Source organism: Haliotis cracherodii, unplaced genomic scaffold, assembly GCF_022045235.1.
Source record: "Haliotis cracherodii isolate W230 unplaced genomic scaffold, xgHalCrac1.p SCAF_3, whole genome shotgun sequence".
Classification (NCBI taxonomy): Eukaryota; Metazoa; Mollusca; class Gastropoda; order Lepetellida; family Haliotidae; genus Haliotis; species Haliotis cracherodii.
In genome coordinates this window covers 61,638,773-61,662,299 of record NW_027266286.1, presented here as the reverse complement: position 1 = coordinate 61,662,299, position 23,527 = coordinate 61,638,773, and the positions used below count along the sequence as shown (strand labels likewise).

The window sequence follows — 23,527 nt, the reverse complement described above, 5'->3', positions numbered from 1 at the left end:
TGGACAGGTCTTATCTGTCTGTTTCATTGGATTTGTCTGATAAACTTGTTTCATACACATTACTTAAAAGTTGACGGATGACAAGATCGACACAATTTTATGGATAACAACTTCTTTAATACTGTAAAAAGCGACGTTTCGGTATAGATCCTTATATTGGTCTTGCTTGGCAAGGGTATAAAGATCTATAAAGGGTATAAAGATCTATACCGAAACGTCGCTTTTTACGGTATTAAAGAAGTTGCTATCCAAAAAATTGTGTCTACCTTGCCTGATAAACTGATACCATTATTATTAGCCTCATCAACAGCTTGGCCCTTTATCATTTTTATCATTAAAACGATAAAAAGATTTTGACCATGTTGACTTGTCGCATAATTTTTCCCCAAATATCAAAGACCGCATGACCCTCTTGATTTCTATCAAGGTCATATGATGTACAGCCTTAAAATAGCCTTACAAAACCCTTTCCATAATAAAAATAATTCTCTGCTGAAAGCAGAATCTATTGTACGATTTTGACTGTGTTACATGATATTATAAGCATGTGTTTATAAATAACCATAAAAAAAGATCAGCTTGTTAAGGAAACTAATAAACTACCACATTTTTTATGTTTAGTACATCATGATATGTTCACACAGAGCTATATGTCACTCAAATGTTAGTGAGTATTGGTGCCAAAGTAAGTTATTGACTGTCACTCATTGAAGGAAAGATGATGCTGTCTGCATATTTGATGATGTAATTAGAATATTTTTATCTTAAGAATTTGCAGTTGCTTATGGGAATATTATTTTCACCATGGTTATTATTCCTGATTGGTAACAAGTGTACAGTAATCAATTGGGCATTAAGCATGGATATTGATTAACTCATTGATGCTAATTATAGGCATGTCCCATGGTGTCTTTTATAAGTACAAACATAGCCAGTGATGTACATTATACATGTGTGAATGTCACTTTTGACTAAGGGTAAGGCCGTTATGTACATAGTTGCTGGGTTACCAACAAATATTTTACTTTTCTGATCAATGCGAGACTGAAAGAATCCAAATACACTTAAATAGGCATATAATGTATGCTGATCAATACAAATTGATGTCGTCCTTTCCAGAGAAGGACAAGGTGGATTGTTTTCTGGTATTCAAATGTTGAAATGTACAAGTGTATATTTCACATTTGTCATTCAAGCATGTGATATAGATGCACTGGTTGATATGCTTCATGGATATCTTGGATGTAAATGTGTTTGAAGTGAGATACGAAGAGTATTGAGTGTTCAGTATCTGTGCTTTACCGGGCGTCAAGAAGCAATACAACTGTGTATTTCATACACCCAGGAGATACATACTGATCAGATATATTTCAAGGATGTGTTGAACAGTGTGGATGGTTACATTGTTCTGATGGATACATAGTTCACAAAAATGGAGCTAATATGTGAAAAATAATTGGCAGTGACTATATCTGTTATTATTGATGTTATTTCAAACATGTCAGAAATGTCTAATTTATAAGGTTTATGCGTCCACTGAGATCAGAGCTTCCATTTAAATCAACCAAGCACTGAGTCTTGATAAGTTTTTCATCAAGACAGAAAATTGTTTTACTATTCGTGAAGAAACCGTCTTTAATCTATTCATGAAAAAATTATGTATAAATATCCCAACTGTATCTTACCATAACAGCTTTTCATTTAATGTACATTCATGGCAACCAAAACATTGAGAGTACACTCAATAACGTTTAGCTTAAATCGCAGTATAAACAAAAAGGCCATAAACATATCACACCTGTGGGTACTGACCCCTACTCTCTCTATATTACTTTTCTAAGTATAGAAATTGATAGCGACATGGGTAAACTGACAAGTCGGTAAGTTAACCGGTTGATAAATGTGAAGTTGAATTTGTACGTCATAGGGACCAGTCTTTGTTATCAAGAGCATGATGCGAGACTTGTTCTGAGGTGTTTCAAGTCGTGTTGACTTGTATAACAATGTGTAAGCATTGAAGTGACAGGGAGCTACTGTAACCTGGATGTGGGAAAATGCTCTACAATGAGTGTCAATAGTAAGTATTTGCTCTATGACATAGTCAGATTTAGTCTATGTTATATACCATTGTCTTGTGTATGATCAGGCCTCACAGTTGCAACTACAACGGTCGCCAGTGCAACCTAAATTTACTATAAATATTCAGAGGTCGCCAAATGACTACCTTAAAATATATCTTGTGGTGACTGAATTTTATTACTTCTTATTGGTTGACAGTGAAATAAATAACTTGATTGACAAGTCTTGCTTGACAACGTTATAAGGATCTATACCAAAACATCGTCTTTTTATAGTATTAAAGAGGTTGTTATGCACAAAATTGTGTCTACCTTGTCATCCGTCAACTTCTAAGTAATGCCTATCAAACAATTGATTGACATTTGTTATGCTATTTTCTCGATCCCCAGTTTTTCAATAGCACTGGAACTCGTATGACCACTCTGATCGTCTGTGTCATTGAATATTTTGATATCTCCTTGCAGCACTGCGAGGATTGGGTTACACTATGTAATTTGACAGTGCAGTGCATCGAGTTCAGAACGTGTGACATACATAGACTTTTTCGTTTTACGTGACAACATTATGGCAAAGTACTTTCCTTCTTCTCAAAAGCAAACAACGTTTGTACCATTATAGGAACTTTGGAACTAATAATTCTCATGGTTGATGTGATTCTGACACAAATTAAGATGCAAGGAAACTGCTCATGGCAGTGGCATTCAAAAGTAAATAAAAATTGGATTCTGTGAAAAGAAATTTAAACAAATAATTGCTAACAAGGTATACTTGGCCAATGCTTATCCTTTGACTTGTACACATTATAATAGGAATTTGATAAAAAAGCTTTAAAAGATAAATCACAAGTGTTCTTGGCTTAGTAACCTACAATACTGGCTTGACTTCCTGATGTTACCAGTGGCTACCATGAAACCTATTTGTAACCAAATGTCCGTTTTGTAAAATAAAACAAAAATTGAGGCACGGAATACTGCACACATTCTTTCTCCAAAATATACAGCTGTGTAGAGGGTGTGCAAATAATACATGCATACAATACGTGTTGATTTTTTGTATGTTAACTGAAATGGGTATGTGCATAATGCTTAGGTGCACACTAACAAGACAATATTTACTGTAACCAAGCATGGACATGATGGAGCTTGTTGACTGTTCCTGTGGCATGACAGGCTCTTGTTTGGCTTTCAAATTGAGTTTAATTATCAGGATCATCAGCGATAAGGGATCAGAAAATTCCTAGACATACACAACTATAATCAGATATTGAAGAGTTACGTAAGATTACACATGCAGTTTTGTTTAAAGAATTCAAAATGTGAATGAAATTCAATATTTCTGAAATCATGGATCATTATGTTTGGCAGTCTTGAGGACCACCCTTTGTTTTGAACACTATTCATTCCTGCATGGTGTCATGGACTGTGTTCGACAAAGAAACCTTAGCACTACGACTATTGTGAGTCTGTGTTAAAGTATGGGAGTTGATCACCTCGGTGCAAAGATTGCTGGGTGGAACAATGTCCTGGTAGTCAGTTGTTGTTATGTCATCTTACTCTTAGGGTGGTTTGGTAGCCCAGTGGTTAAAGTGTTCGCTGAAGACACGAGTTCGATTCCTGACATGGGTATAACAATGTGTGAAGCCCATTTCTGGTGTCCTCTGACATGATATTGCTGGAATATTGCTTAAAGTGGCTTAAAACCAAATTCACTCACTCATTAATTATCATACTCTTTATTGTCTGTATCCCTTTGGGGTTTCCTCCCACATCAAGCTGACAAACTGTGATATAACTGAAATCATGTTCAAAGTGACATTAAACCCAACTCACTCACTCACTCACTCACTCACTCACTCACTCACTCACTCACTCAGTTTTATACACTGGCAAATTTCTGGTTTTGTCATTCCGGGGGGTTCCTGATCAGAATGGATCCTAAGTACCTAATGCTTGCCCTACGCCCTGACAAAAAGGGGATTGTGTGGTCAGGTTAACTTTACCAATGGCATGTTCTTGTGCTCAGATCATGGTTGATCATTCATGCTTAAATTCACTGGATTGCCTGGTCCAGTTTCATGTCTCTGCTCACTACTGTCACACGACCAACACACTCCAACCACCAATTTGCCAAAGAGATTCATGGAAAAATAACATCCTGATCACTCTGATGCAACATTTGGTATATTTGTCAATGCTGATAAACTGTTTCAATAGGGCTGTAGAAAGCCTTATCATGCAAGAATTACCGTTTAAGGTCACAAGCTTTATGGGTGACACCGTACATAAGTACGTATGACTGTCACACTGTTGGATCATGGTGAATGTTGAGTTACAAGGAGGAAATAATATGACTGAATGGCCACGCTGTGCTGTTTTTGTTACTACGAGCCAGCTGGCTGTATATAGTGTCAGTTCACTAGGTTTATCAGTTAGAGGTTCATTCATGTTAAAATCAAATATTATTGATTTTGCTGAAGTAATAACATCAGGGATAGATGAGCTGTTTGTCTGCCATTCCTGAGTTTTGCATGAGTGACTTGGGTTTTAAACATTTTGAACTGAATTTCAGTAGAGTGTCAGCTTCAGAAAACTCAAAGTGTTGCAGGTCTCTGACAATTACCACTTTGGTGAAACCCAAATCTTGAGACATAATCTTGGTGATTGTGTCATTCGAACCGATGATCATGGGTACTGGAGCTACTCTGCACAACTGCTTGCAGTACAACCCATGCCCCACCTGAGTCTACTGGAAGGATAAGCTGTTTCTCCTAATCTATATTTTTTTTTAACAAAAACACTTATCGTCCAAAGTGAGCTATTTGGATTAGTGTGATTTACCTCATGGGGTCTACCCCACTTGAACCCCTAGCTACAAGCACTCAAACTCACGAGTGAATTTTTTTTAACTGTAATTCTAAATTGTTAGGACAAAACCAGTGTTGGTCTTGATCTCCTTCCATGGAATTTTCACCCACTGACAATATGGTGATATATTTCAATAAAACTTAAATAAATTGTTCCTGTAGGGATGTTAGCGCTACTGTTGTCTTATGTCTGTTGAAGTAATGGAGTTATGGCAGTTGAGGGGTGGAATGAAGACCATGGGAATAAAATGGTTTCATGTTACACATTTTGCAAAAATATCAAAATACAGAGTTTCATAAAAAAAATGATAATGGGAGCTGTGAACATTTTTTAATAACCAGATCATAATTTCCTTAGAAGCACAAAGGTCCAGTGAGCCAAGGTGCTACAATTCACAGTACAGAGTTATGTCCCTTATCCCTGTCAGGATCATGCATGATGGTCCCAAGCCCAAATTCTCGCTGATTGTGATCCTTGGTTTTTGAGCACAGTGCCCTTATTCATTGTTGAACTTAAGTGGTAAACATGTATGATCTGTGACCTTCGCTTGCAAATTAGGTAGACATTAATGACATATAGCTCAACATCCTCAAAGCCATATTAAATCCAGCTCCAGTTTAATATAAGCCTTGTTGATGCAAACCAGCCAGGAGTTATCAGAGACATAGCTCTAGTTACAGATGACAAGTTTAGTATTTATGAAAAGTGTTGATGCAGAGGGAGAAACTAACAGATTAAGTCCACTAGTACCTATAATGATAGCATATAGCAAAAACCTTAAAAATGTCAAATTTCTACTTGTCCTTAGGATGCCTTAACTACTGTGCAGTTTGGGAAGGATTACAGGACTATTGCTAATTTCTAACACTGGTTGATGTAGACTTGCTTTAAGACTGTACTGAATGAATTTCATGGATGTATAGTAATTCTATATAGTTTCTATAGGGACGACTTGTTCTTATTGTTTATATAATATAGGAATAATGATTTAAACTAATAATAATTTCTGTAGAGACATGTGCAAGTCTAGCGTTGATGATGCTGTGTCTGTTTCAGGAGTAAGTCCGGTGCCACCGCCACCGCCACCGCCACCCCAAGCAGAGTATAACAACAGAGTGGTGGTAGACATGGAGCAGCCTGCACCAATCGGATTTGAGGGAGCAGGTTAGTATCCATAGCAACAATGACAACTTCCTGTTTGTTCATCATGACATCATTATGTTCTGTTTTCAGATTATCTGTTTCATATTAATCTCATATATCCATTTGTTCATTTTTTCATATGGATAATATGACGATAGGCATTCAAGGTTTAAATTCATGAGGGCAGTATGTTTAATTTCAGTGTTTAGTGATGAGGTCACTTGCTTTTAGTATTAAATGTGTGACTTAGCCCAGTAAGGAATTTACAAGGACACATGCCTGTCTTTTACATGGGCGTTTATGCTTAATCACAGGGATTGTCAGTTATTTCATCTACCGCCTCTGTGGTCTAGTGGTAGAGAGTCCGCACGGAGAGCAGAAGGTCCGGGGTTCGATCCCCGGCCGCGTCATACCAAAAGACGTTAAAAGATGGTACTTGTTGTTACCCTGTCTGGCGCTCGGCATTAAGGGGTTAAAGCAAGGACTGGTCGGCTCGGAGTCAGTATACTGTGTCTGAGTGAGGTATTCATGTTAAACTGCGGCATGGTATCTCGGTGAGCTAGCACTATAAATCGGCATCAGTCCGGACTAGTACAAGCAGCCACACACACACACACACACACACACACATGTGCATGCACATCGCTATAAAAGTGCAATAATCTTGGACGCGACGTTAAACCCAATTTCACCTCACCTCACCACCAGTTATTTTATCTATATAATGTAAATATTATGAAATGGAAAATATATGGTTTTAGTTTTGTAATTGACATGACAGGAGTCTTATGTTCATCTGTTTGTCAGAGATTTGAACTGCTCTTTGGCGATCTTTCAGATATAAAGCTGAAATATTTCTGGCACCTGTTGAAATTCACCCATTTTACACTTTATTCTCAAGGCAGACCATCATGAGACCTCTCCCCAGCTGACCTGTTATATCACAGATGTTTGATAGACAAAATCCCAATCAAAATCTAACCCGATTGAAAGCATATTGAGCATTTGTTCATGTAGTTATTATGTAGAACGTGTCCTGAATTGGGTGTGTTATCAGACACAGTATTGATCGACAAAGTTCTCACAATGATATCATGAGTCTCAAACCACATCGGGGAATATTGTAATATGATCAGTTGTGCACAAACCCAGTCTAAAATTTCTTGAAATCTATGGTGACTCTATGTGTGTCATGATGAGTAATTGTAATCACCATAGACCTGTTCCACAAGTGATCTTAGCGCTAAGACAATCAAAACTCATTCGTTTACTTTATCACATAAACTTATGACAGTCGTAGCTATATGATCGCTTTGTGGAGGGGGTCTCAGGGCTAGCCCCAAACACAGTGAATTCACTAACACCTTTAACATAAACTCAGCATTAATTATATTCAATTGAATTTCCTCAATATAGTATTGTTGCTAAGTTTTGCATGCAAATTTTCCACAATATTGTATCAACAAATGGGTTAGCTTTTTACAATAAATAATAAAAACCCATTACCGGTGTACTTTAATAATTTGTAGGACTTCCTCTTCCCTCATAAACAAGTCTTTTATGACACCGAAAACACTCTCATACCATGTGCCACTCAAAGCATTTTACATCCCAGTGTCAAAACAATTGAGGGATGATACGTTGGACGTTTGCTGGTGATACATGCAAACATTGCAAACCTATGTTTATTTTTCATATCTGAATAAGAAATGTACATGAATATCCTCGTCCCTATCAGCATCAGCTGACGTGGTATTCGATGTACAGGTCCTATAGGACTATTCATATGATTGTGCCACTGTTTGCTTGTGTTGCTTCCTGTAAACAGTGCTACATAATTAATAGGAAACAAGTCAGAATAAATATTACAATATCATTCTGGAATTTCCAATAAGGATGGAATCCCTTGGCCATTGCAGATGGTTTGAAGTCAGGAAATGATTTTAATTCGATTGACTGTGGATGTAGAACATGCTTTATTACTAAGACTAAGAGTTAAGAGTAATGCTTGTTTTTACAAGTGTAGAATAGATCTTCAGCAACCCATGCTTGCCGTAAAAGGTGACTATGCTTGTCGTAAGAGGCGACTAATGGGATCCGGTGGTCAGGCTGGTTGACTTGGTTGATGCATGTCATCATATCTCAATTGCGTGGATCGATGCTCATGATGTCAATCACTGGATTATGTGGGCCAGACTTGATTATTTACAGACCGCCGTCATATAGCTGGAATATTTCTAAGTGCGGTGTTAAACAACAAACAAACAAAACTAGTGCACAATTTGTACATGTCATGAGGGAGTGATGAAATTTGAATTTTCTACCTTGATTACAATAGTATTAGGCTAGTATTACCCTCCAATTGTTTACAATGGTGTATGGTATACCTTGTGTAATCACTTCATGAGTAATTATTTGTGAGTTGAGAAGGAATGAGGAGAGTGTATGATTGACAAGTGAAGGAATAAGTGAGTGAAGGAACTAGTGAAGGAATGAGTGAGTGTATGATTGACAAGTGAAGGAATAAGTGAGTGAAGGAACTAGTGAAGGAATGAGGAGAGTGTATGATTGACAAGTGAAGGAATAAGTGAGTGAAGGAACTAGTGAAGGAATGAGTGAGTGTATGATTGACAAGTGAAGGAATAAGTGAGTGAAGGAACTAGTGAAGGAATGAGAGTGTGTGATTGACAAGTGAAGGAATAAGTGAGTGAAGGAACTAGTGAAGGAATGAAGAGAGTGTATGATTGACAAGTGAAGGAATAAGTGAGTGAAGGAACTAGTGAAGGAATGAGAGTGTGTGATTGACAAGTGAAGGAATAAGTGAGTGAAGGAACTAGTGAAGGAATGAGAGTGTGTGATTGACAAGTGAAGGAATAAGTGAGTGAAGGAACTAGTGAAGGAATGAGAGTGTGTGATTGACAAGTGAAGGAATAAGTGAGTGAAGGAACTAGTGAAGGAATGAGGAGAGTGTATGATTGACAAGTGAAGGAATAAGTGAGTGAAGGAACTAGTGAAGGAATGAGAGTGTATGATTGACAAGTGAAGGAATAAGTGAGTGAAGGAACTAGTGAAGGAATGAGGAGAGTGTATGATTGACAAGTGAAGGAATAAGTGAGTGAAGGAACTAGTGAAGGAATGAGAGTGTGTGATTGACAAGTGAAGGAATAAGTGAGTGAAGGAACTAGTGAAGGAATGAGGAGAGTGTATGATTGACAAGTGAAGGAATAAGTGAGTGAAGGAACTAGTGAAGGAATGAGAGTGTGTGATTGACAAGTGAAGGAATAAGTGAGTGAAGGAACTAGTGAAGGAATGAGGAGAGTGTATGATTGACAAGTGAAGGAATAAGTGAGTGAAGGAACTAGTGAAGGAATGAGAGTGTGTGATTGACAAGTGAAGGAATAAGTGAGTGAAGGAACTAGTGAAGGAATGAGGAGAGTGTATGATTGACAAGTGAAGGAATAAGTGAGTGAAGGAACTAGTGAAGGAATGAGAGTGTGTGATTGACAAGTGAAGGAATAAGTGAGTGAAGGAACTAGTGAAGGAATGAAGAGAGTGTATGATTGACAAGTGAAGGAATAAGTGAGTGAAGGAACTAGTGAAGGAATGAAGAGAGTGTGTGATTGACAAGTGAAGGAATAAGTGACTGAAGGAACTAGTGAAGGAATGAGTGAGTGTGCGATTGCCTACCGGTAGTTAAGGAACGAGTGATTTGGAATGAACAAGTGAGAGAGTGTGTGAAGGAATGAGTGAATAACACAACACATCTTTATATCATACAGTTAAAGCTAAATATTTGAAGGAAAATAGGCCAATGGTCTTAGACAGTACACTGTACTGTACTGAGCGTCAGCCCCTGAAGAACTTCCTGTAATTGTGACCCAAGTGCTCTATAAGAATGACTGGAAATGAGCTCATCCTCTCATTTGAGGAACTTAGATTTTTTTAACTATAAATTTTGAACAATATATGTACAGAAATGTTATGATTGCAAATAGAAGACAAGATAAATTCATAAACATCGTTTGTTTTATGGCATTTTGCTTTTCAGTTAACTGATTGGATAATATGTCAAAATGGAATGTTAAGATTTGTTAAATATAAAGTACGGTATTTGCCTTGCCCCATTAGGCTTCCCCTGACCTACTTGTAGACTAGTCAGAAAGTCATCTGTATGAGCGCCCCCACCTTAGACCGAAAATTAACACGACAGTCCATACTTTCTTGTGTATATTACAGATTTGTTTAAAAAATACAGCAGTGAAGAAGGCATATATAATTGTGTAGTAGCTATTATCAAAACAGTTTTAGTTTCACAAAGTTTGAGGGGGGCACGGGTGGCCCAGTCGTCTAAGGCGCCGCGATTCGCTGTGCAGAGTTGCGTTCCTTGGGCACGCCAGAAACCTATGATTGTGGGTTCGAATCCTGGTACGCCCCGATTATGTTTTTAGGTTTGTCAGCACCATACCCGTGCTCGTGGGTTTCACCGAAGTGGTAAACGTCTAAGACCTGCATCACTTCGGGCTTTCCTCCCACATTAAGCTGACACGCCGCGAAATAACTGTAATACTGTTAAAGTGGCGTTAAACCCAACTCACTCACAACGTTTGAACTAATTTTGTTCACTACCACTTAATCTCCAACCACAAATGAACTCCCTTATCATGGTTTTCATAAACATCCCCATTTGTCTGTTTGGTGCTTATTACAGTCAATGAAATTGCAAATGGAAGCACCAAGTGGGCAATAAGGGAAATATGCACCTCTGTAGACTAACATCTAGTCTCTGAAATGAACATATCGTACATAAAAAAACAGTTGTTCAGTTATCTTAATAAAAATATAATAAAAAGGAGCCCAGTGACTCTCTTCATTTTCAGACTGCAGTGATCTAGACTTGCCAAACATTATAGACTTGCATGGGCTGTATTTGATATATATTTGTATCAGGGTCTGTAAGACAGACTAGCACCTCTGTTACTAATGGTTAAAGTTTGTCTTTCTTTATTTTCAGCAAATGTGTTGTTTTCAGTACATTAAGATTATTTTCTTTAACATGAAACTGCTATCTCTAGTATATTTTATTTCAGAATTATGATTATCCCATCTTGATGATATTTATTTTCTGTTGACAGCACATCTTTCACCTTCTTTCATTAATATTCTGTGTTGTTTGTTTTCATTTCAATTCCTGTAAATGCACAGGGGAAGGTCATGAAAATGCTGCATTTGAAACAGATAAAGATTTTGAAATTCCTCCACCTCATGTTGAGGCAGTAGACCATTTACCAGACCCCCAGCCAATCAGTCAACCCATTGGCTTTGAAGGTCAAGGTCTCCCACCACCCCCTGAAGGTCATGACCTTGCCCTTGCATCTGCAGGTGCAGGGTATGTAGCCGCACCAGATCTTGTTCATATACCAGGTAAAACTATGATTTATTGCACAATATGCACTGAGACTTTCACCTCCATCTTCTTGGAAAGGGACCTTTTATCGACTAATTTAGGTGAAGCTTTTTAATTCTTAGTTAATTGATTTATCGGCTAATCTGTATTGGTAGCAAGAGGTAGATGCTTTTTCATATCAGTCATTTATATTGCTTTAGTACTATCTCCTATGATATTTTAGTTTCTTTTTATTCAGGTGGTATTGACATTTAAAACATGAATGTTATATTTGTGATAGGGCTGTACACTTCTCTCGCAGAAGACAACAAGCAGCGTCGAGTAAGACGGTCGTTATCGGCTATTGCTTGCAAAGGGTCGACTACTGGCCGTTTAAAACATAACAATATCATCATGAAAGCTTTCCCCAATTTGATATTTATTTACATAAGCTTCTATTTGCATCAGTTGACATTGTTACAGAAATTTGATAGTTTAGTATGTCAGTCAATCTGTAGAAGCTAATGTCTGAAATGTAGGGGCTTATGTTTGCTTAGGTCCCCAGCATCACTTTAGAAGAAATGGTTTGGGTGGTGAAGTGCTGTTACTGGGCAGATTTTGCTTTTTTATTCTTTTTTTGTTGGTTGATTGCATGTCATTCTGCCTTGGTGGTCACAGTGGATCGATGCTCATATTTTCAATCACTGGTTAGCCTGGTTCATTCCTAATTATTGACGGGGCACATTAAACCCACAATATTGCTGACTGCGGTGTTAAGCAACTTTCACTTCACTGGGGATTTAGTGAATTATGTCGATAGAGTGTTGTCATACTCTAAAAGTGCCATGACAGATTAACTTTTATGATATGTTAGAATCTAGTGATCCTTAACTTTTTTGGAGTATGTGTGGCATTTTCATGGTTGGTTCATCACACAGGCTACAGGAAGCTGGGCCATGTAACAGGATCCTATCTTAATGATGAAGATAGCACAGCATCTCATATTCAGTACATATACAGATTGCACTCCTCAGGGCCTTCAATATCATCCTCTCTCACAGATACGCACTGGAGATCAATCGGCCATGTTGTTTAGTGCATCAACCATGACCCATAACACATGGTCAGAGAGGACGCATTGCTGTATTTCTGATAAACTTGTATGAAATTACTTGAACCAGTTCAGATCATCTCTTACAAGAACTAGTCAGGATTAGAAATAATTTTCGTCAATAGTCTGCAAAATGATCTGCTACAGTTTCCATCTAATTGTAAAATTGATAGTCCACAGTATCGATGTTCAACTGCAGCATGGTATATCTCATGCACACGCACATGCACACGCACACGCACACGCACACGCACACGCACACACACACACACACACACACACACACTTCGCTGTACAAGAGCAATCAAACAGGATGTTACAGCCTATCTCACCCCACCTCCTCACAAACCAATATATTGTGCAGCACATCACCATCACAACAAATCAATTATTATTATCATGATTATGCCAACTGCACTGGTGGCTACTAACATGATGAATCAGGGAAACGATCTGCTTTGCTTCACGACATTATTGGCGACACACTATTGCTTTATGCTGGAGTTCAGCAATGATTACATTTTGTAGCTTCAACACTGTATATGCGTTTTTTAATATATATTTAAAATAATGAATTATATTCACTGCAAAATATAAAATCGATGTTTCACTCGAGTGAAATTACATTTCATGTCGAAACTTGTATTTCAGAACCTGTTGTTATTTTGAGGCATTCTACAGTTGTAGATTGTATAGTATGTGTTTAACATCTATTTACTTTGATGCAGGTATTTGTGAAGACATGAATGGGATATCCCCACTAGGGATACAATGTATGAATCCCATCCTTGCCCTCTATGTCCCTTAAAAGGATATTGCTGGAATATTGCTGGAATATTGCTCAAAGCCGTGTAAAACTCTTGCTATGGGAGTTTTTATCATTCTTTGATAAGTAAATATTCTATTGAAGATAATTCCTAACAGATGTAATATCCAATGAACACAAAACATGTAGATGAAAACATGGCTGTGTGTCATCAAAACCTGAGTTAGCTGATTCCTGAAATGGAAGATATTTTCTTTCACAGGTTTGTATGTTAAGTTGTGAGACAGATGTTCCTGGAGTAGCTGACATTCACTGCCATTGATACCTTACGACAGCATCGATCAGCCCTGTCATTATGCCAGTAACATACAGAAAGGGTGGCATTCATTTATGTCAACTGACCGTGAGCCTTATCAATATGTCAATTTATTGTCTGCGTAGGCAAGTACTTGCCTATCATAAATTCTCGCAACACACCCAAACCTTGAAGGATAAATGTACATGAAATATACACTTGTTAGTTTCATTTGGGAGGGAGTACGCCACCTTGATACAAGACATGACAGGTATGTTTTATAATTGGGACATGGATCACTTTTTGAATTTTATATGAATATATTCATATTATTTTTTAAGTTTGTTTTGTCACTGGAATTGCCCTTGTCTGTCTTTGAGGACACTTACAATTCTTGAGTTTGTTTCGTAGTTATAATGTACCAGGAATACTCAATTAACTAAATGAAAATGTTGATATACAGCTTTACTTGTTATTCTTATGGTTACAAATGGATTTCATCTGGGTAGTTGTCATCAAAGAAAGAGTTGAGTTACTCAAGGCAATCACATGATGATACGAATGAGTATGTGAGATATGCCAGGATGCAGGGTGTGGATGTCGATGATTGACATGATGTATTTCAGGCCACGGCAGGGTGGTGACAAATGATGAGTGTCACCATACAAACATGACACGTCTCCTTCATGATTCTGACACAACGTACTTGGCGAAATGTATATCGAAATGTACATCGCTCCACCTTGTTTATTGCCTTAAAGACATCATGTGATAGGATCAGTTAAAATTATTACCCTTGGTCCACCACCATGAATATGAGCATTTTGTTTATCCTCTCTGACATGAGAGGGGTCGTCTGGTAGCCTAGTGGCTCATCACGCCAAAAACCCGGGTTTGATTCCTGACAATTTCTGGTGTCCCCTGCCATGATTTTGCTGGAATATTGCTAAAAGTGGTGTAAAACCATACTCACTTACTCACACTCTCATGAGATTTTTTTTATGTATTTATATATAGTAAACAAAAACTGCCTGCCAATATGATTATTGGTTAATCATATGTGTTAAGTCATTTAAAATAGTAAGAAATACAAATTTTTCATGTCAACATGACCTTATGTTTGTTTACGTAGTGTGTTGACTTAATGAATGACAGTGTTGTCTAATGGGGTGGTGGGTCCAGTTATACGGATGTTTTTTTCACAATTCAAGAATTATGTACCGTTATTTCCACATACAGCTGGCAGCCCTTTTAACAGAAACAAATTATTTGGCATTTTTTACCTTGGTGTGTATACATGTATGTTTTTTTTGTTGTCTTATTAACAGTAAACATGGATTTATCATGGCGTCAAACCTATGTGCCTGTAGCACTTACCATGAATTAGGAATCTTTTATTTCTAATTTGGGAATTTTAACTGACATTTCCTACTGACTCAAGGCTGAATATCTTCTTAAGAGGTCTAGAATTCCCTTAAGACGATTTTGATGTGTTGTATGATTATGAGGGATGATCAAGTACCTCTAACGATAACTTATTGTCAAAACCATTTCATTCATAAAATTCATGAAATGAAAACTATTAATACTCGTTTTTCACATTTCATCGTTAATTTATGTCAAGACTTGTGAGAGTACATGTGGCATGTGAAACTGCTATTCGTCTTGTCAATCCTAATGAATAACAAGTACATGTGCATCGTGTGTCGCTATCAACTAATACGAAACATTCTGTACGACAGGAATGACGACCGCTAATGGCGTGACAGACTCAGGAGTGTCACTTGTTGGAATTCGACCAATATTACCAGGTTCCCACAACTCGCTGCATGATCTGTTCTTTGTTGTGAATGACTCCAATCACCATTAATCTCATCCATTTCAGAATTAACATTTAAAATCAAACCATCTTTACCCATGAAAATCTGTTCCTTGTATACATGACAATTTGGGGTTTCTGGTGTTGAGAACCAAAAATTGTATTGGTATCAAAGAGGTTTCTTTCGTTTTGTAACAATTTTGTTTTCAGGTATGTTTGCCATCGTCATAACACAGTGACAAATCACTTGGTTGTCAGATGTTGGATGTCTTCCACTGTTGTTTTTACACTTATTATTGATGGGTGTAGAGAAACTAAGGCAGCAGGGGACACGGGTGACCCAGTCGTCTAAGGCCTCGCAATTCGTAGTGCAGAGTTGCGTCCCTTTGGCACACCAGAAACCTATGATTGTGGGTTCGAATCCCAGTTCGCACCGTTTATGTTTCTAGGTTTGTCAGCACCCGTGCTCGTGGGTTCATCGAAGTGGTAAACGTCTGAGACCTGCATCGCTTCGGGCTTTCCTCCCACATTAAGCTGACACGCCGTGATATAACTGGAATACTGTTAAAAGCGGAGTTAAACCCAACTCACTCACTCACTCAATAAGGCAGCATGTGGCAATATGTCAAGTGGAATCTGAACTAATAAATCATCAGGCCTACCAAAGAAAGCTGACAGACTGCAATTAAAACTGTCATGTCTACAATGCACACAGAATCGTTAACATTAAAGAATGAAAACATAACCTAAAACGAAGAAACATTGTTATACATCTAAGCGCACGCTGCCAAATAACCATGGAAATAGCAGCACTGAAGCACATAAACAGCACCATTCCAAACTAGGCAAGAAGGAAGTTGATCGTCATGTCGCATCGATCAACAAACAGTGAATAAATTTACATCTTACAGCGCTAATATAGAATAATCTAGATGTGTATTATTATATTACTTATAAGCGCTGTAAGATGTAAATTTTGTGCTGTTCGTTGATCCTCTTGAGTGTCACCTTCCTACTTGTTCTGTGCATGTCTAGTTTGGAAGATTGCAGTCTGTATTTTAGCTCTGCCGTTTCCATGATTTCAGCAGTGTGCTCTCAGATTTATGATGATGTTTCATTGTTTTGGGTTACAGTGTGCTTGTTTTAGGTTGCCAATTCCTTGTGTACTGTGGACATATGACAGTTATTTTTATTGCTTTCTGCCAGTTTTCATTGGTAGGCCTGAAAGCAGGCTTGCGTTTCATAGTGAAATGTGCATGAAGCATGTTTATCAAGCTGCCACCTTATTTTACTTCTACTGCCTCAGATAATGTTGATTCCAGACATTAACTCTGTTATGCCATCACCTTTTATTCAACTGAATAATTGTCTTAAAAGTTGGTCAGAAGTTTTACTAAGAGATTCAAAATTGTATTCAAAATTGTATTCAAAATTATATTCAAACTTGTATTCAAACTTGTAGTCAAACTTGTATTCAAACTTGTATTCAAAAATGTAGTCAAACTTGTATTCAAACTTGTATTCCAGACTTCGAGTTTAAGGGCCCCATTCCACTAAGTGATCTTAGCGTTAAGACGATTTTAACTCCCATACTTTGACTTGGACTTACGACAATCATAGTGCTAAGATCACTTTGTGGAATGGGAATCTTATGAGCTTAAGGGATGGCACATTAGAACAAGTTAGACTGTTATGAAACAGAGAAAGAATATGTCAATGAAAGCAAATAAAATGCAAATAATAAAGGCTGTAGCATTATGTCACCATGGCATAAATAACAGAGATGGCTGTAAATATTCTGCAGATCAGCGGCACCAGGAACATAAGATATTTCATGAATAATTCATGACAATCATGAATAAGACTGATATGTATGTGTGAATCAGTCAAGGATTAACATTGTAAGATTTGTTGCGATGCAGGCTGCCTTCACATTAATTCATCACAGCATGTCATCATCTTTAATGCATGTCAGCATCCATGTATATTCATTGTGTGTGTTACTAACACCACCAGATAAAACTGGTCCTGTTGCTATTATATGTAATAAGCATACACTTCATGTTGTTATAGATGTCATTTATGTAAATGTTGAATTAATGATAATTAAATATTTATGTTGTTTCTGTAAGTAACGACTAACATTGTCAGGCCATGTGGAGAAAGTGTTTGCCAATATTCATTGGTAACTTCACTGTGTAACTGCTTTGCTTGTGATGGTTTATATTTGATTATTGTATCCTAAAATCATTCAATGTGTTGTATTTTGTACAATTGAAAAACCTAAGCAGATAGGAAGATTTGTGAATGATTTTTTTTAACAGGAAAGGGTTTATTGTAGAACTTGTTACATGTGGGTAGTACGGTACATCCATGAACTCAAGCTATTAATTATTTTTAGTCCTGACGGAAGTGGGATGTAGGGGGCATAGGTGCCCAGTGGTGTAAGGAATGCAACATGTTGTACGGAGTTGTTTCCCCAGGCAGTGCCAGGATCTGCTGATGTGTGTTCGAATCCTAGATTCGACCTGATTATGACACCTGAATTTGCTTATGTTGTAAATGTCACCAGCTTAGCTGACTTGACATGATACAGCTGACTTGACATGATACAGCTGACTTGACATGATACAGCTGACTTGACATGATACAGCTGATATTCCGTTCCAAACAGCATCAAACCTGTCTCCAGAGAAACGTGTTATCCCCAGCCATATTTAGTTGCTCCGATAAAATCACATATTTCTGATCAGAAGACAGCATGTTATAAAAAAAATTGTAATCCAAATGACATATTCAGTAGGATAAACACTTCATACTTATGCACAAGCATATCGTGTATTATCAAGTATGTCTAGTGACCTAGATGTTAGAAGGCTGTCAGTGGACATTCTTTTCTATATATTGTCAAGCTTCATTGATTTTGTATCGCTTGCTCAGGTCATGTGAAATACACTACACTTGGCAGTCATGCATGAGTAATCGGGTTTTATATCAGGTTGTAATACATGAAGATATGATTGTAGTTCTACATAGGACTTATATAGTACAGGTTTAGAGATACAGTAGAACACGGATAGAGCGAAGAGTGATAGAGCGAACAAACGGATACAACGAACTGTTACAAAATCCCTGATTTATCTCCTCTATATTATCATATAAAATTAATGTACATAACAAACTCTCTATAGCGAACTAACAGATAAAGTGAACTGATATCTGATCCCCGATAAACCCAAATACCACTAATTAGTGATGTATATAGTGACTTAGAAATCTCACTCAGTGTCAAGTGTCACTGACAACTGGCTATTTGCAATCAGTGGCGAATCAACACAATCAGCGTTGATAATTCAACCTTATTAATCTTGCTTCATGTTAATCTTACCTGTATATGTAATTGGACTGATCTTGTCTGTAAAACAAACATTAAACATTTAAATTTCATGAGATTGTGTCAAAGTGTCAGTTCACTTGCACATAAGAAGAAAGCTATCAGTCTAGATACGAAATTGAGAATTATAAATGCTCTTGATGCAGGCGTAAAAAGTAAGAAATGGAATTCGACATTCCAAAATCAACATTGAGTACCATCATTAAGGAGAAGAGCCAAATCCCCGACTACACATCTCCCCGTATGTTAGTCGTGAACTGATAAATACATACCAGCTACATTCATATGAACATGTATCTGATAAACAATTTTCGAAAAATGTTATAAATCTAATGTTACTAAATGAATGTTATGGAATGTTATGAATTGAATTCTATGAAGTGATCACTGCTAATACAAGTCCATGATGCAATTATGTGTATTGTGTTGTGTTCTATCCAAGATGGTGGACGTTTCCGAGCGAAAACGTATATAACAAACAACATAGATAACAAACTGATTTCTCCGGTTCCTTGTAGTTCGTTATATCCATGTTCTACTGTATTACATAACCTGAAATAATCTCAGTAAGTAATTTGTGTTTTATTTATTTATATATTTTATTAGGAGCATTTAACATAGTGAGTGACATAGCAGTTTGTAGATACAGTCATTTACCGGTAACTGACAAATATCAATTAGTCACTGTTTTAGACTAATACTAATTTTTACAATAAAGGTTTTGATATAAAAAATGTGGAGTCATATGGTTTTGGAAAGAACTCGAGAGGATTAGTTTGCAAGTGGAGTCAACATAAATGATGTGTACAAGTTAAAGATATCATCAGAATTCTATCTACAATCGACTCTCATTAAGGGGCCATTCATGGAACCAGGATTGTCTAGTTTATTGAATCCTTCTTGGGTGACTTCTATCTTTCCATTCCAAACAATGTGTCAGTCTGTTGTGCAATATATTGAAAAGATTTGTAGAATCATGCTAAACAATATTTGTTACATCAGTGGTTAAATTCTTGCTAGTTCAAAATCTGTGTGTGTGTAAATGAGCTAAGCAGTTGAGTCCAGTGTGCTGCTGTGGTCTGGTTGCTGATACAGCAGTTTCCTTTAGTTAAGTGATCAAATTATGTCTGGAATTTACAGATACTCAGTTGGTGTATCTAAATACAAATTTCTGCTCTATCAATTTAAAGTACCTGTAGTCAAATGATGATAAATTTAGAAGGGTTTATCAGAGACCCGAGGTCTCTACTTTTATTATTGCGTGTAGTTCAACAATTCATTGAGAGTCAACTTTTTTTTATTTAGTTATTATGTTTAAGAATAGATGACCGTTGTGGATGTTTTGATTACAGTGCAATTGAAGACACAGGCAAGATTTGAAATGACTTAATACTATGATAGGAATTATTTTTCAATCTGTGATCAACACATGTTTTCTCCAATAGCATGAGCCTGCATGATATACTATCCGTGTAAAATAACGACATATACTCTCACGTGTCTGAAATATATAATAAATATTTGTTATTAAATCTTAGGACTGCATAATGACATTTATTATGCCAAGAAAAGTCTAAACAACTCTGATATGTTTTTATGACAATCTGTGTTTCAGAAAATGGACAGAAACCAACTGCCACCAAACACGAGGTAAGAATGTGCTGGTGAAATGTACGCCTTCCCCTTGAAATATACAACACAAGGGAAGGGGAGATAACTGTGTGTGTATTAAATCCTTGTCAGTAAACCACAGTGGACCTCTGCTTGCTAGTTGTCTATATAATATCAACACCCCCAGCAATGTGGCACCTATCTAGTGATATATACAATGATAAGTTATACATGGTATCAAATTATTGTTTAAGAAATACTTACAGAACAGGATAAACAATGAAGAAATATACTGTAATATTTGTCCAAAAAAAACCAAAAACAATTTCATGTACCCAAAATATTCTTGAGAAGAGTTTAGACCATTACAGAACGTTTCTATTATATTGACTCTTTATTCAATCACTGCAGCGTTAAATATCAGCAATGCATGCAGCATAAATTATTCTTGATTGCTGTCAATCATTCATTTGTGAGTTATCATAGAGTTGTGTGTTGGCATGACATTTTGGAATGATTGATTGATTTATTTATTTAATGCAACCTTTTTTTAATTGTTGATGTTTTACTGATTGCAAACTTGTCACTTACCAGTTTGATTGCGATAGATTGTGTTTGTGATAATCTAGCTGTACACAAGCTTACATACAGAACACAGCCTGCAACGAGTCTGTGATTCATAGACGCATTATGTATGAGATACTGAGTTTTCCAAGCATTTGAGTCCAAAACAGGACTGAGATATAACTTACAGACAATAGGCTTCATCAAGAGTCTCACTCAGGTGTCTTAACACATGTCATTGAAATTTAAAACTCTAAAGCTAGTTGATGAGTTATAAACTATTATTCAGCGGTAGAAACTAACATTTTTGGTCCAACAGTCCTTATAATGATAACATATAGCAAAACTCTTACAAAGGGCAAATATTTACTAGTCCTTTTGATACCTTAACTATTGGGCAGATTGGCAAGGACTATAGGACTAGTGCCAATTTCTAACCCTGTTATTGATGCAGGTTGATATGTTTGGGTGGTATTCTATATATCATCCAAATCATTTTCCCAACTTTTCCAGTTTGTAGACTGTTCCAAGCAGCACCTTGAATGTTAAAAGTAGAGATATCCAGCTTCAGTGGCAGAGAGATCAGTGATGTCAGTTGCTAATGCTGTCATGGTAACCGACGACATCACAATGATCTGATGCCACTCATAGCATATATCTCCAGGAGATATCAGATATTCTTCCCGCCCCCCCAGCCCTCTGAACAATGAATAATAAAGTTCTAGCCTAAAGGTTTTCGGGTATAGTCACAGTGGCATGGAATGTTTAACTTATTAAATGCGACAAAATACTTTCCATAGTCAATAGATATCTCAGCTAAAAGCAGTCAATTATACGATTCTGACTATATAATGAGCATGTGTTTATGAATCACTATCAAATGGTGATGATACCAGGTGTTCGCGAAAAGGTGAGCGTATCCTGCCCCACCGGTGCACCCATCATAAAACACATGAAAAGGCAAGTCAATAGTTCACCTGAAAAAACACAGGAACATTTGGTACAAGTCAAAATAGGGAATTGCTTCGGACATCATGTTTGTCACTGATCATCAAATTTGGAAATGTCTTCCACATGTCTACCATAAAACAATTTGAAAGCTTTACTGGGGCCTTGAATGTTGTAACCTTTATCAAACAACTTCTGATCAAGCAATCAATGTTTGACAGCAAACTTGACTACTCAATGCTATAACTTCAACAATAGCTTCTATGGAACGATTCAGCTGTCAGGTGTCCAAGCTCTTTGTTATGAATAGTTATGTACCTTAACCTGGAGAATACAGTCGGAACTCCCACGATATGTGTTGAATAAACATCCAAACCCGCTTTGTATGACAGGAATTATGACAACATAACACAAGGATTTGAAGAGTCCAGTCCACACTGTTGCCTTCTCATGCAACCTGTATGGCTGGTCATGCTCGATCAGATCTTGAACTCTCCTGAACCAGGAGCTTGTGACGTGGGAGGGTGTGACTTGATTGCAGGGTTAAGGCCTGTTTAGCATATCAGAATAGAATCCTCAGACTGTAGTGTTATAATATGAAAACTTTCAAACTGATAATAGTCGGGAACGGCCTAAGATTATAAGGAAGGTTGGATTTGAGAACATTTGCTACAGCTGGTGACAGATAGAGAATCTGACCACACGGGTTGATAAAAGTTAAAAACTGGGTGGCTTGCCATAGTTTTAAATTTTGTTGACAAGTGTTGATATATTTGTCATCAAAAGACATGACAGTGAGATTCAATTTATAATCCATAATCATTCTCCCAACTTCTTTCATTTTGTAAACTGTAACAACCAAAGTACAGCTAACCAGCTCCAGTGGCAGAGATTAGTTGTCATTTGATTGTGATGTCATGGCAACCAATGACGTCACAATGGTCTGATAAGCATTGTGATGCAATTTTTGTAGCAATATCTCCCAGAAGTTATCACTTGATCTCAACAAAGCCAAGGATATTTAAGGATATTTTTGAAAGCTGGTGATAAATTGATAATAGGGTCATTGCCTTCATCTAATTTCCGATAGGTCAGTAAACATTTATTGCCATTAAAGTATTATTCTATTAAATTACAATGGAACCCTGTTACTCTTGATGGTGAGATTCCTAATGTTATCCTCCAGATTAACAGATTCCGGATTACCCAAGGCATGTGTCTCTTTATATTTTTGTTGTTCCCAAAAGTTTTTAAGCAATCCATCTCCAGGTTGGTTAATTGTGATCTAGAACGTGGGAAAATATAAAGACCGTTTCATTCACTCTGTCGCGTAAACAATGTGATCTAGTGAAGTCTGATGGTAAAACATGACTTCTCCTTCACTAGATGTTGTAGTCCAGATTGATGTAGAGGCTAGGAGGTGGAGTGCAGGTGAAGGTACTTGTATGTATATGTTGGTGGGCACACAGATGGAAACAAACCTACAATTGGGAGTTTGGTTTCGGTGCTGAACAGCATTCCTGTTAAGTCATGGCATGTCTGCTAAATGA

General features: G+C 37.1%; 1 protein-coding gene across 10 annotated transcripts in view; it reads left to right on the top strand.

Annotated features, from left to right (window-relative positions):
* The window catches only part of LOC139473594 (anoctamin-4-like), a 106,577-nt gene that overhangs the window by 26,876 nt on the left and 56,174 nt on the right, over positions 1-23,527 (top strand). For 6 of the 10 annotated variants that reach the window (XM_071256259.1, XM_071256265.1, XM_071256258.1 and 3 more), the window contains 3 exons: positions 6,000-6,107; positions 11,289-11,507; positions 20,470-20,504. In XM_071256259.1, coding sequence (XP_071112360.1) covers positions 6,000-6,107; positions 11,289-11,507; positions 20,470-20,504 — 362 coding nt within the window. Of the gene's footprint in view, positions 1-1,901; positions 2,078-5,999; positions 6,108-11,288; positions 11,508-13,824; positions 13,913-15,383; positions 15,453-20,469; positions 20,505-23,527 lie in introns of those variants that run through there. The other 4 variants (XM_071256261.1, XM_071256262.1, XM_071256263.1 and 1 more) reach the window with 4 other exon arrangements.